Source organism: Acomys minous (assembly GCF_964271855.1).
Source record: "Acomys minous genome assembly, chromosome: 12".
Classification (NCBI taxonomy): domain Eukaryota; kingdom Metazoa; phylum Chordata; class Mammalia; order Rodentia; family Muridae; genus Acomys; species Acomys minous.
In genome coordinates, this window is record NC_140493.1 from 4077435 (window position 1) to 4091338 (window position 13904).

Sequence of the window (13904 nt, forward strand, 5' to 3'; positions counted from 1 at the left end):
TGGCCTCAGAGGTCCGCCTGCCTCTGCCTCCTGAGTGCTGGGGTTAAAGGAGTGTGCACCACCGCGCCCGGCAACAAACTACTTTTATAAAGAGGTTCCTTTTGGTCTGTGGGCCATATGTGGTGATTGCCTTGAGCTCCCAGGGTCCTGTGGCAAGCCAGAGTGCCACGGAAAAGAGGGGGAGGGCGCACGTGTGGCGCTGTTGGTCTCTCCCTCCAAGAAAGTCACCAGTCCCAGGGATCTGTGCCCTGCTGCCATGCCTAATCCCAGTCACTTCCGGAAAGGCCCTACCTCCGAAAGCATTTTCATCTTTTGTTTGTTTGAGACAGGGTCTCAGTATACAGAATCTGAGGTCCACCTGCCTCTGCCAGGTGCTGCTCAACAGCATTTTCGCCTTAACACCATTAGTAACTGGACATTTCAACACCTAAAACCAGCTACAGGCCAAGTTCCCTCATGTCCCCCTGTCCTGTTGTCTCTAGGGTGGATGGCAAAGAGCTGCCCACCAAGAGCTGGCGGGAGCCCAAGCCTGAGTATGGGGATTTCCAGCCAGTGTCCGCTGACCCCAAGAGCCCCTGGTCTGCCTGTGGGCCCCGGAACGGTCTGGTAGGCCCACTTCAGGGCTGCGGCAAACCGTCTGGAAAGGTAGGTTCCTGAGCAGGGGTTATGCTGAGGGCCTGCCTCTGTCCTTCTGAGCACCTAGAGGCAGCTAGTCTACACAGTGCCTTTCGCCTGGCCTCCTGTCCCCCCGGAGGCACTGTGGGGACTTGTTGGGGGGGCCACTGGAATGGACACTCAGGTCTCCTGTACCCACACAGCCCGGCAGTGAGCCAGGCAGACGGGACGAGATGCCTCCAGAGGACAGTATGGCCGAGGCAGTGTCCACCACACACTTCACAGGTCAGCAGGGTCCCCTTCCTACTTCAGTCGCTGTCACCGCAGTAGTTCCAGGGCCGGAGTGGCACTCTGGTGCCCAGCCTGGCTGTTGGTGGCTGTGGAGGAATAATTCTCCACGCGCCAAGCTGAGGGCAGGTCACGCAGGTGGCGGTGTGAGTTCTGTGGGATGGCCTGGGAGAGGGAACCGAGGGCCTGAGCCCCATACTTCCGTGTGCCCTCTCTCCTCCACAGCCTGCGGCTCCTTAACTCGGACCTTGGACAGTGGCATCGGGACCTTCCCGCCCCCAGATCATAGCAGCAGCGGAACCCCCAGCAAGAATCTCCCCAAGACCAAGTCGCTGCGTCTGGAGCCTCCGCCAGCTCGGCCCCCAGCCCTCACCAAAGTCCCTCGCCGTGCCCACACACTGGAGCGGGAGGTGCCGGGCATAGAAGAGCTGCTGGTGACCGGGAGGCACCCCAGCATGCCAGCCTTCCCTGGACTGCTCACCGCTCCTCCCGGCCACCGGAGCCATCAGACCTGCCCTGATGGTGAGTTGTCCCAGCAGGCAGTAGGACAGCCCTGAGAGGAGCCTCAGAGCTGGACGGATGCACCCACTCTCCCCTTCTTGCTGGACAGATCCCTGTGAAGACCCAGGCCCTCCACCACCTGTCCCGCTGGCCAAGAACTGGACCTTCCCGAACACCAGAGCAGCTGGTAGCTGCAGTGACCCCTTCCTGTGCCCACCCCGACAACTGGAGGGACTGCCTAGGGCCCCCTTGGTGAGAGAACAGTAGGGAGAAGAAAGAGGTCTGGAGGGAGGGATTCTGGGAGACAGATGTCTCTGGTAAGGTGCATACAGCCAGCACATCCAGAGCGTGAGGGTGAGCCTGCCTAGCCATCCCATTTTGAGGAGAGGGCGTCCATTACTCTGCAGCACCCTGCCTCTGTGGCCCCCTCAGCAGTGGGGTGGGGGGGCGGGGAGTATGATGCCTCTCTGACCAGTCCTCTCTTCTCTAGGCCCTGCCTGTGGACCGGAAGCAGAGCCTGGATCCCAGCCGCACATCAATGCCTCAGGGCCCAGCATTTGGGGGCAGCCGTACCCCCAGCACATCAGACATGGCCGAGGAAGGCAGAGTGGCCAGTGGGGGCGCTCCGGGGCTGGAGACCTCAGAGTCCTTAAGTGACTCACTCTACGACTCGCTATCCTCCTGTGGGAGTCAGGGCTGAGGAACTGCAGCCACCACAGTTCCTCTGGAGCTAGGGACCCCAGAGCGGGCCTGCTTTCATGCTCCATGCCTCGGAGCCAGTGACGCTTATCTGAAGGGACCAGGGAGAAGGTGGATAAGATGACGGGGGTCCCTGGCATACCCCACCGCTGCTGTGGCTGAGACAACCATGCTCCGCTCAGGGAGAGACCTCACCCCTGCTCCCTTGACTCGCCCAGAGTAAGGCTCTTCTCTAAGGGACTGGGGGCTCCAAGCTGCTTTGTCCCAGCTCCCACTTCAGGCTGAGCCATCTTGTGGTGCTGGGCCAGCTGTGCCCGCCACTGCCCACCTCTGCCCAACCTGGCTGCAACCTTGCCCTGAAGCCCCCATGGGGCTGATTTTGGAAGCCCCAAGCTTACAGAGTTTGGGGGTGAGGGGGACAAATTGCCTTCTCTGCCCCGGTCCTCCCTGCTGTCTGAATGGTGCTGCCCCCCCCCTTCCCCACATCTTGGGGTCTGTTTGTCTGTCTTCATCTGTCCCAGTCCCCACGCCCGACCCGCACTGCGGTTAATTTATCTGTTGTTGAAAAGCGGCTGCTCTGCTTCTGCAGCATCCCTAATAAAGCGTGGAGGCCTCTCCCCACCCCCTTGACTGTCGTGCGGCAGCATCTCTCTGTATGCTGGCTTCTGTGTAACCCCCTCAGGTGGGGCAAGCTAAGGGAATCCCAGGTGCTCTCATGAGGCTGTGTGTCCGCCCTTCCCCTAGAGAAGCCGGCTAGACTCCCCCAGGAGGTGACGTAGGGGGTTGAGAAAGGGACTCTGCTTAGAACTGAAGCTGGGTGAATGTTCCTGATCAAGGCCGGGCAGCCTGGGAGGGGAAGATGAGGAAAAGGATGTTGACCCTGTGCTCAAGCCCCTCCGTGTCAGGTTGGGACCTCACCGGCTTTGTGTCAGTGACTACCCAGGCAGAGAGGGAGGAGCCTGCCAGAAATGCTCTGTCTCACACACACACCCCATGCTGCCCAGTGCCCGTGCCCTTGTGCCTGATAAACCATCCCTACACGGCTTGAGAGAACAGGCTTGAAGCCAAAGATCTTTATCACCAAAGCTTGTGTTCCAGAACTGTACCACTGCAAACCTTGGCTTTCCTCATCTCTACGTTAGGTCCTGCCAGGCCAGGTAGTCCCGTCAGTTACTTTCTCCCTCACTCTTGGCACTCCATCCCACGCCTGGCCTCTGCCGTCTTCCCTTAGTTGATGTCATCGCTGAAGAAATTAACAAGACCCAAAACAGGGTCTGATCATCCAGTTTTGTGTAAGTTCACCATATCCCTGCCTCTTCCTTGAGGGGCTAAAGGAGGTCTGCATCCTCCTGGCTTGTTTCTTGGCCCATTATTGGCTTAAGCCTGATGTGTTACATCATTTCCTGATAGATCCACATTGGCCTTCAGGGACCCATTCCTTTCCGGAAAGGAGTTTGGCACAGAGTGGGGGAGGGGGGGGCTTGAGTCTCCTCTCCTTCTATTCAAAGCTAAGACTGAAGGGTCCCTCAGCCGGGCGTGGTGGCGCACGCCTTTAGTCCCAGCACTCGGGAGGCAGAGGCAGGTGGATCACTGTGAGTTCGAGGCCAGCCTGGTCTACAAAGTGAGTCCAGGACAGCCAAGGCTACACAGAGAGACCCTGTCTCAAAAAACCAAAAAAAAAAAAAAAAAAGACTGAAGGGTCCCTCCATATTCGTGCTGGGTCTGCTCAGCATACCTCTGGGCTCTGTTCTTGAGAGTTTGGAAACACCAGGTGCTACGTTGGTCCCTGGGTCAGGATTAGTGGACCGGAGAAGAATCCCAGGGCAAGATGGCTGGGTGGGCCACAGCAGTGCCCAGAAGCAGCCCTGACCACATGGGTCTCCCAGATGTCCTGCAGGCTTCTGATCCCATAGTCAGCCACAGCCCACGTGACTACACCCACCCCAACAAGGACCCAGTTCCGACTGAAACAATTGGGGGGGACATATGGGTAAGTTTATTGATACTCCAGGGAACCCAGTTTCTTGGACATCAAGGAAGGCTTTGGCTTAAAACCTTTTCAATCCTGGCTGGGGCAGAGCACGTGGTGTTTTAAGTTTGCAACAGCTGCTTGTAAACTTACTGTGACCTCACTCTTTTCTCAAGAACAATGGGTGTGGGGCTGGAGAGATGGCTCAGTGGTTAAGAGCACTGGCTGCTCTTCTAAAGGACCCGCGTTCAATTCCCAGCAACCACATGGCAGCTCACAACTGTCTGTAACTCCAGGATCTGACACCCATACACCAATGCACATAAATTAAAAAAAAAAAAAAAAGAGCAATGGGTGAATGTTCGACCGCCTTCTCCTAGTGTAAGACCTCAGCTGGGTTTTCCAAACACAGGAAGTTCAGACTGCCAGACACCTGCCCTCCCCAGGAAAGGCAGTCAGGCAAAAACCTGGTAAGAAGAACATTGCCTCCACTCAGAGGCACGTTCCCTTTTGCAGGAAGTCTCCCCCAAAGATAAATGAGCTCTTCTCAGGCCTGCCAGGGGTTTTATTTTCTTTCCCTTTTTTTCTGTTTTCCTCCTCTACAAATAGCATGGTTTGTTCCTTTTACCCCCCAAAACAACAACAACAACAACAAAGGTCTGCAGCCAAATCTAGACACTCACCTTACTCCCTGAGTTAATTCAAATGTATAAACTGTATTTTCTGACAAATAAGATGAGCCCCAACTTTTCCAGTTAAAAATACAGAGTTTGGAATATACTCACCATAAAGACTACCCCTCATCCAACACACACCCTGTGCAGCAGACCCGGCCATGTGCCTATTTGCAGGCAGGGCAGACACTAGGCGCTTTATTAAATGCCGGCGGACAGCCAGCGCCAGCCCACACTCCCCCTTCAAGGTGCTCTCCGCACTCACCTGAAGACCCTCCAAGTCGAATGGGCGGGTTCTGGTGGAGAGCCATCTGCACTCACGTTCTCCTCCTCCTCCTCCTCCTCCTCCTCCTCCTCGTCCTCCTCTTCCTCGAGGTACAGGAAGATGTGTGCAGCCTGTTCCTCCCTGCTTCATACTCCCGCACAGGGCGGGGAATCGGCCTTGGCACCTCACTATATGCACCTGACATATGAAGCAAGGGGAAGCAAGCTGCAGGTCAGGACCCGGTGTAGAAGGCGACCCCGGACTTTGGCATGGATTTTCCCGGCTTAAAAAGTCACTTTATATGCTGAAAAATACAGTAATCTCCTAAAGCCACAAGTTCACAGTAAGTACATGTGGGCAAATCTGTGATTTTGGTGTAATTTCAGCTAGCTAGGACCTGCATAATAAAAGCCAGGCTTGAAGGCATGTGCCTGTAACCTCTGTGCCAGTAGTGGGGCACGAGGGGGGGGGGTTTGGCAAAAACAGGCAGATACCAGGGCTTGATAAATAATCAGTTTAGTCAAATGGTGAGCTGTAGGTTCAATAAGAGACTGTCTTAATAAATAAGAAAGCAAGGCCAGGAGTGGCGGTGTACATCTTTGATCCTAGCACTTGGGAGGCAGAGATAGGCAGATCTGCTCTGAGTTTGAGGCCAGCCTGGTCTACAGAGTGAGTTCCAGGACACCCAAGGCTACACAGAGAAACCCTGTCTCAAAAAGGCCAGAAAAGGAAGGGGGAAAAAAATCATCTTTTGGAAGCCAGGTGTGGGCTGTTAACGCCTGTGACATCAGCATCTGGGAGGTAAAAGCAAGAGGCTCAGAATTTCAAGGCCTTCCTGAGCTACATAATGTACCCTCAAGACCCAGTTTCAGAAACTGTCAGGATCCTCATGGCTCAGGGGTGCTTGCCGCCAAGACTGACAACCTGGGTTTGGTTCCCCAGACCCACACGGTGGGAAAGAACAGATTCTTGCAGATTCCTGACCTTCCTGTGTACACTTGCCCACACATAAATATACTTAATAAAACTATAATACATATTAATATGTAAATATATACAAATATATTTATATATGTATTTTTCTAAGAAACCCTGTCTCGCAAAACAAACAATATATAAATAAATAAAATCAGGCGAGAACCGACTCCTGAAGGTTTTCCTCTGACCACCCACACATACCCACATACACACACACACAGACACACACACACGTCACATGTATATCCATGCTAGTAATAAAATTACATCTTTTAAAAAGCAAGCAGAGCTGGGTGTGGTGGCACACGCCTTTTATCCCAGCAATCGGGAGGCAGAGGCAGGCGGATGGATGGCTGTGAGTTCAAGGCCAGCCTGGTCTACAGAGTGACTCCAGGACACCCAAGCCTAACACAAAGAAACCCTGTCTCGAAAAACCAAAAAATTAAATTAAAATAAAATAAAAGATTAAAAAAGAAAAGAAAGAAAGTAGCTGAGTGGAATGGGAGGTCTAGTGGGCGATGTAGACCAGGTACCTGAGACTCGTACTGAAAACAGAAGTTTTGAGAACAGCGTCCAGATGGTGAGGAATGGGACATCGGACAGCGACAGAAGGACAACAGAGCTGGAAGCCGCGGGCTGCAAGCCCACTTCAGAGAAGAGGTTAGTCACTGGGAGTCTGATAAAAGACCTGAGCGCTAGACACTGGCAGCGCTCGGGAAACGTGAGCCGCATGTCACAGGAGGAGAAAGAACACGGCAGCCATGTTTACAGTTCGCCCAGGGCACTGTTTGAGCCTGTGATACCTTCATACCTTAAGGATGGAGTATAGCGTTTCCCATGCCATCTTCACAGGAGGGGTGGGTGAAGGCTATGAGTCTCTGTGGCGCCAGGCTGCGGGAAAAGGGGGGTTTTGTGAGTGGCTATGGGGGAGGTGCAGACACTGGTTTCAGGTTTAGAAAAGGAAGGTTGTGGGTTGAATCCAAGGTAAATGTTGATGGGGGAGCTGAGGTGAGTGAAGGGCATTAGAGGTGATCTCTGGCTTCAGAGAAAACACACAAGAGCAAACACACGCACCCTTCACAGTGCGCCCGGTGCTACCTCAGCCATGCCTGTGGATACTCCGCTAATCCTCCATGCAACCTTTTTATGTGGGTGATCCTGTTGCCCCGGTTTGGTAGAGCAGTGAGGACTGAAACACTAGAAAAGGCTGAAGGCTGCTTACAGACGGGCCGTGATTCAAGCCAGACTCACTGGCTCCAAAGCACATTCAAGACGATATTAGGGAGGCGGAGGCAGGAGGATGGAGCGTTCCAAGCCAGCCTGAACCGCAAAGCCAAAGCAAGACACCCCGTATCCCCACCACCGGGGCCAGAGATGGGTCAGTAGTGAAGACTGACCTGACCGTGGCTCTTCCAGAAGACCCAAGTTTGGTGCTCACGCTGGATGGCTCACAACCACCAGCTCCAGCTCCAGAGACATCTGACATCTCTGGCCTCTCGGAGCCCCCTCCCCAGCCCCCTACCCCCCCTCCCCAGCCCCCTACCCCCCCCTCCCCAGCCCCCCATATATGTAAAGTAATTTTATTCTCCCTTGTCTGGGAGTCTCACTGCCTTCTGCTTGCCTAGGCCTAGGCCTGGAAGCTTCTAGCCTCCATACAATCTAACCTAGGCCTAGAAAGTTTTCAGCCTCTGAAACTTACTGCTTAATGAGCTCTCGGCTGGCTGCTTCAACTCAGCTGTTCTGGCTCCCACCTCTTATTTAATCTGGCTTCTCTCTTGGCCCGGAATTGCTCTGGTTGGCCTCAAACTAACTCAGCAATCTGCTCTAATCTTCTGGCTTCTTCTCATTTTCTGGCTTGTTCCATCTTCACCTGAGTTCTCTCTCTGCAACCTATTTCTCTATTACTGTCCTGGTAAAACTGCCTCCTCTCTCTGTAAAACTGCCTCTTAAGTAGCTTCCCTTTCCTCTCTCTTCTCCTGAGAGTTGGGCATATCCTATCTGTTAAATCTTCTCTGATTTGTCACTTTTTCTGCCACTCAATTAGACATCACTTTCAAACATGGGTGCTTCCTTCTACAAAATAACTTTACCTTCATTTAGGATTAAAGGCCTGGACCTAAGCTTTTCTTTACCTGATACTTGCTCTATACCAGGCTGGCCTTGAACTCAGATCTGTTTGCCTCTGTCTCCTGGATTAAAGGTGTGTTTGTATTCCAGCCGGATCACACAGACCTAGAAGGTCTTTGGATGTGATCTCTTGCCAGAACAGCCTTGTTCTAAATTAACATTTCTCTTTACACATACATATAATTAATATATTTTTTAAAAGAAAGACTGTCTCGGAAAAACTACACACACACACACACACACACACACACACACACACACACACACACTGGGGTACTCACTCAGTGTTAGGAAACTTGCTTAGAAACAATGCCTTGAGTTTGAAAAATGAAGAAGAAGAGAAAGGAAGAGGAGAAAAGCAGCAGCTGCTGGGCTCCCACAGAGAGCAAAACACAGCTGAGGAGAGACGGAGGGGTGAGCCAGGATGAGGCTGTGGTCTGAGCAGTGGAGCATTTCTCATCTCATGGTGCTGAATAAGGTAGAGGAGAAAGTGGTCAAAAGAAGCCCAGAGGTGTCTCAAAGTGAGCTGTGGAGGAGCGAGTGCAGAGGGAAGGCAGCTAGGGCCTTACAGTGGGAGAGCCATCAAGAAATTAAATTTCAGCCGGGCGTGGTGGCGCACGCCTTTAATCCCAGCACTCGGGAGGCAGAGGCAGGTGGATCGCTGTGAGTTCGAGGCCAGCCTGGTCTACAAAGTGAGTCTAGGACAGCCAAGGCTACACAGAGAAACCCTGTCTCAAAAAACCAAAAAAAAAAAAAAATTTTTATTTAATTTCTGGTGCCAGGCGTGGTGGGGCACGCATTTAATCCCAGCACTTGGGAGGCAGAGGCAGGTGGATTGTTGCAAGTTAGAGGCCAGCCTGGTCTACAAAGCAAGTCTAGGACAGACAAGGCTACACAGAGAAGCCCTGTCTCGAAAAACCAAAAATAAAAAAACAAAAATAAATTAAATTTCTGAAGCTGGGTACAGTGGCACGTGCCTTTAATTCCAGCACTTGGAGAAGCAGAGGCAGGCGGATCACTGTCTCAGAAAAACAAACAAACAAATAAACCCCCAAAAGACCCAAAAACCTCCAACAAAAGGAAAAGAAATTCAATTTCTATTTAGCCGGGCATGGTGGCACACATCTGTAATCCCAGCAGAGGCAAGCAGATCACTGTGAGTTCGAGGCCAACCTAGCACAAAGTGAGTCCAAGACAGCCAGGGCTACACAGATAAACCCTGTCTTGAAACACCCTGCCCCCCCCCCCAAAATTCTGTCCTCCTCTAGTGGAAGACACGCAGGTAGCACAAGGGTGTCCGACTTAGGCTGTTTCTCTAGGGTAGGAGAGCACCCTTGAGTAATTTTAATTTGTTTCTTGTCTTTTGTAATTTTTTTTTGGCAGGTTCTCTCTCTGTGTAGCCCTAGCTGTCCTGGACTCTCTTTGTAGACCAGGCTGGCCTTGAACTCACAGAGATCCACCTGCGTCTGCTCCCGAGTGCTGGGATTAAAGGCATGCGCCACCACGGACGGCTTTTTTTTTTTTTTCTTTTTGAGACAAGGTCTCACTGTGTAGCCCAGGCTTGCCTTAAGTTCATGACCATCTTCCTGCCCCTGCTGCGGTCTCTTCAGGCCTGAAAGTACATGGCCGCTGATACTAAGAGACCAAACCTTCCGTTTTTCTAAGTAACAATTAAAAAAAAAAAAAGAAAGAAAAAAAAAAAAGATTCCTTTCTTTCCAATTGAGAAAATGCTGCCAGTAGATGGCGCAAGGGAGGCAGGTTCACTGTTTGCGGGGCTGCACTGCCACCGAGCGGTTAGAAGATGGCGCCTTTAGGCGGCTCCGGAGGAAGTGTAGAGAGTGTAAAGAATAGAAGCTCCTGCCCACGTCACAGGACTGGGACTATCGCTGCCAGTTCTCCCCTCCAGCCTTGCATCACGGAGACACATCTCCTACAGCCAGCCTCAATGCCGGACGGGCTGGCAATGAAGCTGGACAGCTCTGCCATGTTCCTCTCTCTTGCCAACCCGTGAGGTCAGGACATCCGCAGGTGACCTGTCCAAACCTGTTCTTTCATGCCTTCTTTTTTATTAACAGTCCTGTTGCATCCACAACAGACTCTCACTGGGCACCCAGTTGGTAGGAAGCACTGGGCAGTCCTTGGGTGGACGCTGAGTGTGAGTGGCGCTGGGGACCAGAGTGTGGTAAAGGCCTGAGAGTGGTGAGAGTGCGCCCCTCCGCTTTCCCCTGCAAAGTGCCCTCGCATCCTCAGCTTTTCTGGCAGCCATAAGACAGAAATGCATTTGGATGCGTCGAAGTCATTGCATATGCCACGGTTAATTTCCATAGAGAGAATTTAGTTTGTTTATTCAGGCAACAACAGGAGATAATGTCAGGCAGTGGCAGTGGCGCACGCCTTTGATTCCAGGGCTCCGGAAGCAGAGGCAGGAGGATTGCTGTGAGTTCCAGGCCAGCCTGGGCTACACAGAGAAACACTGTTTCGAGACAATAAACAAAAAGGAAGACTAACTCATTCTTTCCAGTTTTAGGTTATTTATTAGAACTAAGGCTGGAGCGAAGTTCACTTGGCAGGACACTTGTTGAAAATGGCACAAAGCCTGAGCCCGGTTCAGCTTCCAGCCCCGCGTGAGACGGAACGTGGCGGCGGTGAGCGCCTGTAATTCCAGAACTGGCAAGAGGGAGGCAGGAAGATTAGAATTCCAAAGTCGTCCTTAGCTACGTAGAGAGTCTGAGGCTGGTCTGGGCGGTAAGAGACCCTGCCTCAGGATGAAGGAAGGGACTGGAAGGACAACCCAGCAGCTAGAGGAGCACACTGCTCTTGCAGAGGATCTGACTTCAATTTCCAGCACTCACGCGTGTCAGCTCACAGTTGCCTGTAACTCCAGCTCCACGGGGGATTTGACAACTTGGGCCTCCCCAGGCGCGCATGCGCGCGCGTGCGCGCGCACGCGCACACACACACACACACACACACACACACACACACACACACACACACACACACAAACACATACAGGGTGGTATACAGCTTTTGTGAGAACGTAGTTTCTTTTTCTCTCAGATACCCACTTTTTCAATTGCTGGATTAAATGGTTAATATAAGTGCCTTAAAGGGGTGGGGTTGGGACAGCCATGGTGACACTTAGGAGGCAGAGGCTGGCGGATCTCTGTGAGTTTGAGGCCAGCCTGGTCTACAAAGCAAGTCCAGAATAGCCAGGGCTACACAGAGAAACTCAAAGAACAAAAAGAAATAAAGAAAGAAAAAAGATCCCTTGGAGCTGGGAATGTTAAAGGCAGCTTTGAGCTGTGTGGCGTGGGTGCTAAGAACAGAACTCATGTCCTTAGCAAGAGCAGTGTAAGCTCTTTTTTTTTTTCTTTCCTTTCTCTGAGACAGGGTTTCTCTGTTAGCCTTGACCGTCCTGGACTCACTTTGTAGACCACGCTAGCCTCAAACTCACAGCAATCTGTGTGCCTCTGCCTCCTGAGTGCTGGGATTAAAGATGTCACCTCACCTGGCACTCTGCAGCAGCCTTCTTTTTTTTTTAAAAAAGATTTATTTACTTATGTATACAGTGTTCTGTCTTCATGTATACCCGCAGGCCAGAAGAGGGCATCAGATCACATTATAGATGTTGTGAGCCACCATGTGGTTGCTGGGAATTGAACTCAGGACCTTTGGAAGAGCAGCCAGTGCACTTAACCAATGAGCCATCTTTCCAGCCCCCTGCAGCCCTCTTTTAAGTGACCTCTTAGCAGTTAGGAAATACTCCCATCAGTCTCATAAGGGTCCTGAGTTAACAGTCTAAGTTATATTTGATTTTTACAAGAAGCTGCCAAATAGTGTTGCAGAGGCTGGGCCCTAGTGGTGGCTTGAATAGGTATGGCCCCCATAGACTCCTGTGTTTGAATGCTTAGCCTATGGGGAGTAGACCTATTAGGAGGTGTGGCCTTCTTCAAGTAGGCGTGGCCTTGTCAGAGGAAGTATGTCACTGTGGGCTCTGAGGGGGGGGGGGCTTTGGAGTCTTAAATACTCAAGCTACTACCAATCTCTGCCTGGCTGCCTGTGGATCCAGATGTAGAGCTCTCAGCTCCTTCCCCAGCACTATGCCAGCCTGTACACTGCCATGCTTCCTGCCATGACAGTAAGAGTTGCCTTGGGACGCCGGGCATGGTGGCGCCGCCTTTAATCCGAGCACTCAGGAGGCAGAGGCAGGTGGATCGCTGTGAGTTCGGGGTCAGCCTAGTCTATAAAGTGAGTCCAGGACAGCCAGGGTTACACAGAGAAACACTGTCTCAAAAAACTAAACAAAACAACAATACAACAACAACAAATAGAGTGGCAGGTTGCTAGGCTCCTCCAAGGGTGCCTGATGTTTTAAGAATATAGTGAAATTGGGCTGTATAGTGGCTCAGAAGGGGAGACATTTGCTCCTAAGCCTGACAACTCCAGAGTCCTCAGTCGGGATGCACACAGCAGACAGGTGAAAGCTGGTCCTCCCACCCGACACCTGTGCCATGGCTAGTGTTGATCAGCTGAGCTATTCCAAACATGATTTTAAAATTGGCATACCAAACACATACAAAAGATAACATTTAAAAAGTATATATGCAGTTGGGCGCTGTGGTACATGCCTTTCATCCCAGCATTCAGGAGGCAGAGGCAGGCAGATCACTGTGAGTTCGAGGCCAGCCTGGTAACCGATAACCTACTTGCTTATAGGCCTACTTGCCTGTAAGCTCTCCTAAAGCCAGCAACCCCTGCGGTCTCCCTCTGTGCTGGGTGGCGCCTGTCACTTCCTCAGCCTGAAGCCTTCGCTCCTGCAAGGGACATTACATCTTCATTACATCACACCTTGACTGAACTCAGGTGGCTTCAGCTGCCCTTCACTTTACTGAGGCAGATCCACAGCTTGCCATTCTACCTAGGCAACTTCTTGTCCCCAGGGATTCCATCTCTGCCTCCCAGGGGCTGCCCATGCCACAGCCAATTAAAAAAAAAAAGTTTGGCCTGGCAGTGGTGGCAGTGACACGGTACACACCTTTAATCCCAGCACTTGGACTGAGGCAGAGGCAGATTGATCACTGTAAGCTCGAGACTAACCTGGTTTACAAAGCAAGTCCAGGACAGCCAAGGCTACACAGAGAAACTTTGTCTCGAAAAAAAGTTTATTTTTAATTTTATGTTCATTGGTGGCCTTTCTGCATCTCTCTCTCTCTTTCTCTCTCTCTCTCTCTCTCTCTCTCTCTCTCTCTCTCTCGCGCGCGCGCGCGCATGCGGGGGGGGGGGGGGGGAGAGAATCTTAGAGTTACAGATAGTTGTGAGCTGCCATGTGGGTGCTGGGAATTGAACCCGGATCCTCTGGAAGAAGAGTCAGTGCCCTTAACCTCTGAGCCATCTCTCCAGCACCTGCCTGTGCCAATTCTACTTTCACAAGAGTTCTGAGGACCTGAACTCCAGCCAGCTTGCACTGTAAGCGCTGACCCACTAAGCCTCCTGATAGGAGGCCATCTTCCCCCCCCCCCCTTTTTTTTGTTGATGTTTTTGAGACAGTTTCTCTGTGTAGCCTTGGCCGGCCTTGAACTCACAGCGATTTGCCTGTCTCTGCCTCCTGAGTGCTGGGATTAAAGGCGTGCGCCACCAAGCCCGGCTGGGAGCCATTTTACTAGAGCTACACACTGGGATATAGACACCCCAATCCGAACACTGTCCTGCAGGCCTTCCAGTGCAGAAGCACCCATAGGCTGCTGTAGCCCACGCCTTCCTCACTCTGGTTCTGGCTGGGCAACA

At 52.1% G+C, this 13904-nt stretch overlaps 1 protein-coding gene across 1 annotated transcript in view; it reads left to right on the top strand.

Moving 5' to 3' along the window:
- NCKAP5L (NCK associated protein 5 like) overlaps nucleotides 1–2726 on the top strand; it is a 39124-nt gene extending 36398 nt beyond the window's left edge. The window contains exons 8-12 of the mRNA XM_084803174.1: nucleotides 483–645; nucleotides 819–900; nucleotides 1129–1425; nucleotides 1514–1656; nucleotides 1895–2726. Of these exons, the coding sequence (XP_084659300.1) occupies nucleotides 483–645; nucleotides 819–900; nucleotides 1129–1425; nucleotides 1514–1656; nucleotides 1895–2104 (895 nt within the window). The 3' untranslated portion in view covers nucleotides 2105–2726. The remainder of the gene's footprint in view (nucleotides 1–482; nucleotides 646–818; nucleotides 901–1128; nucleotides 1426–1513; nucleotides 1657–1894) is intronic.
- The last annotated feature ends 11178 nt before the right edge of the window (nucleotides 2727–13904 follow it).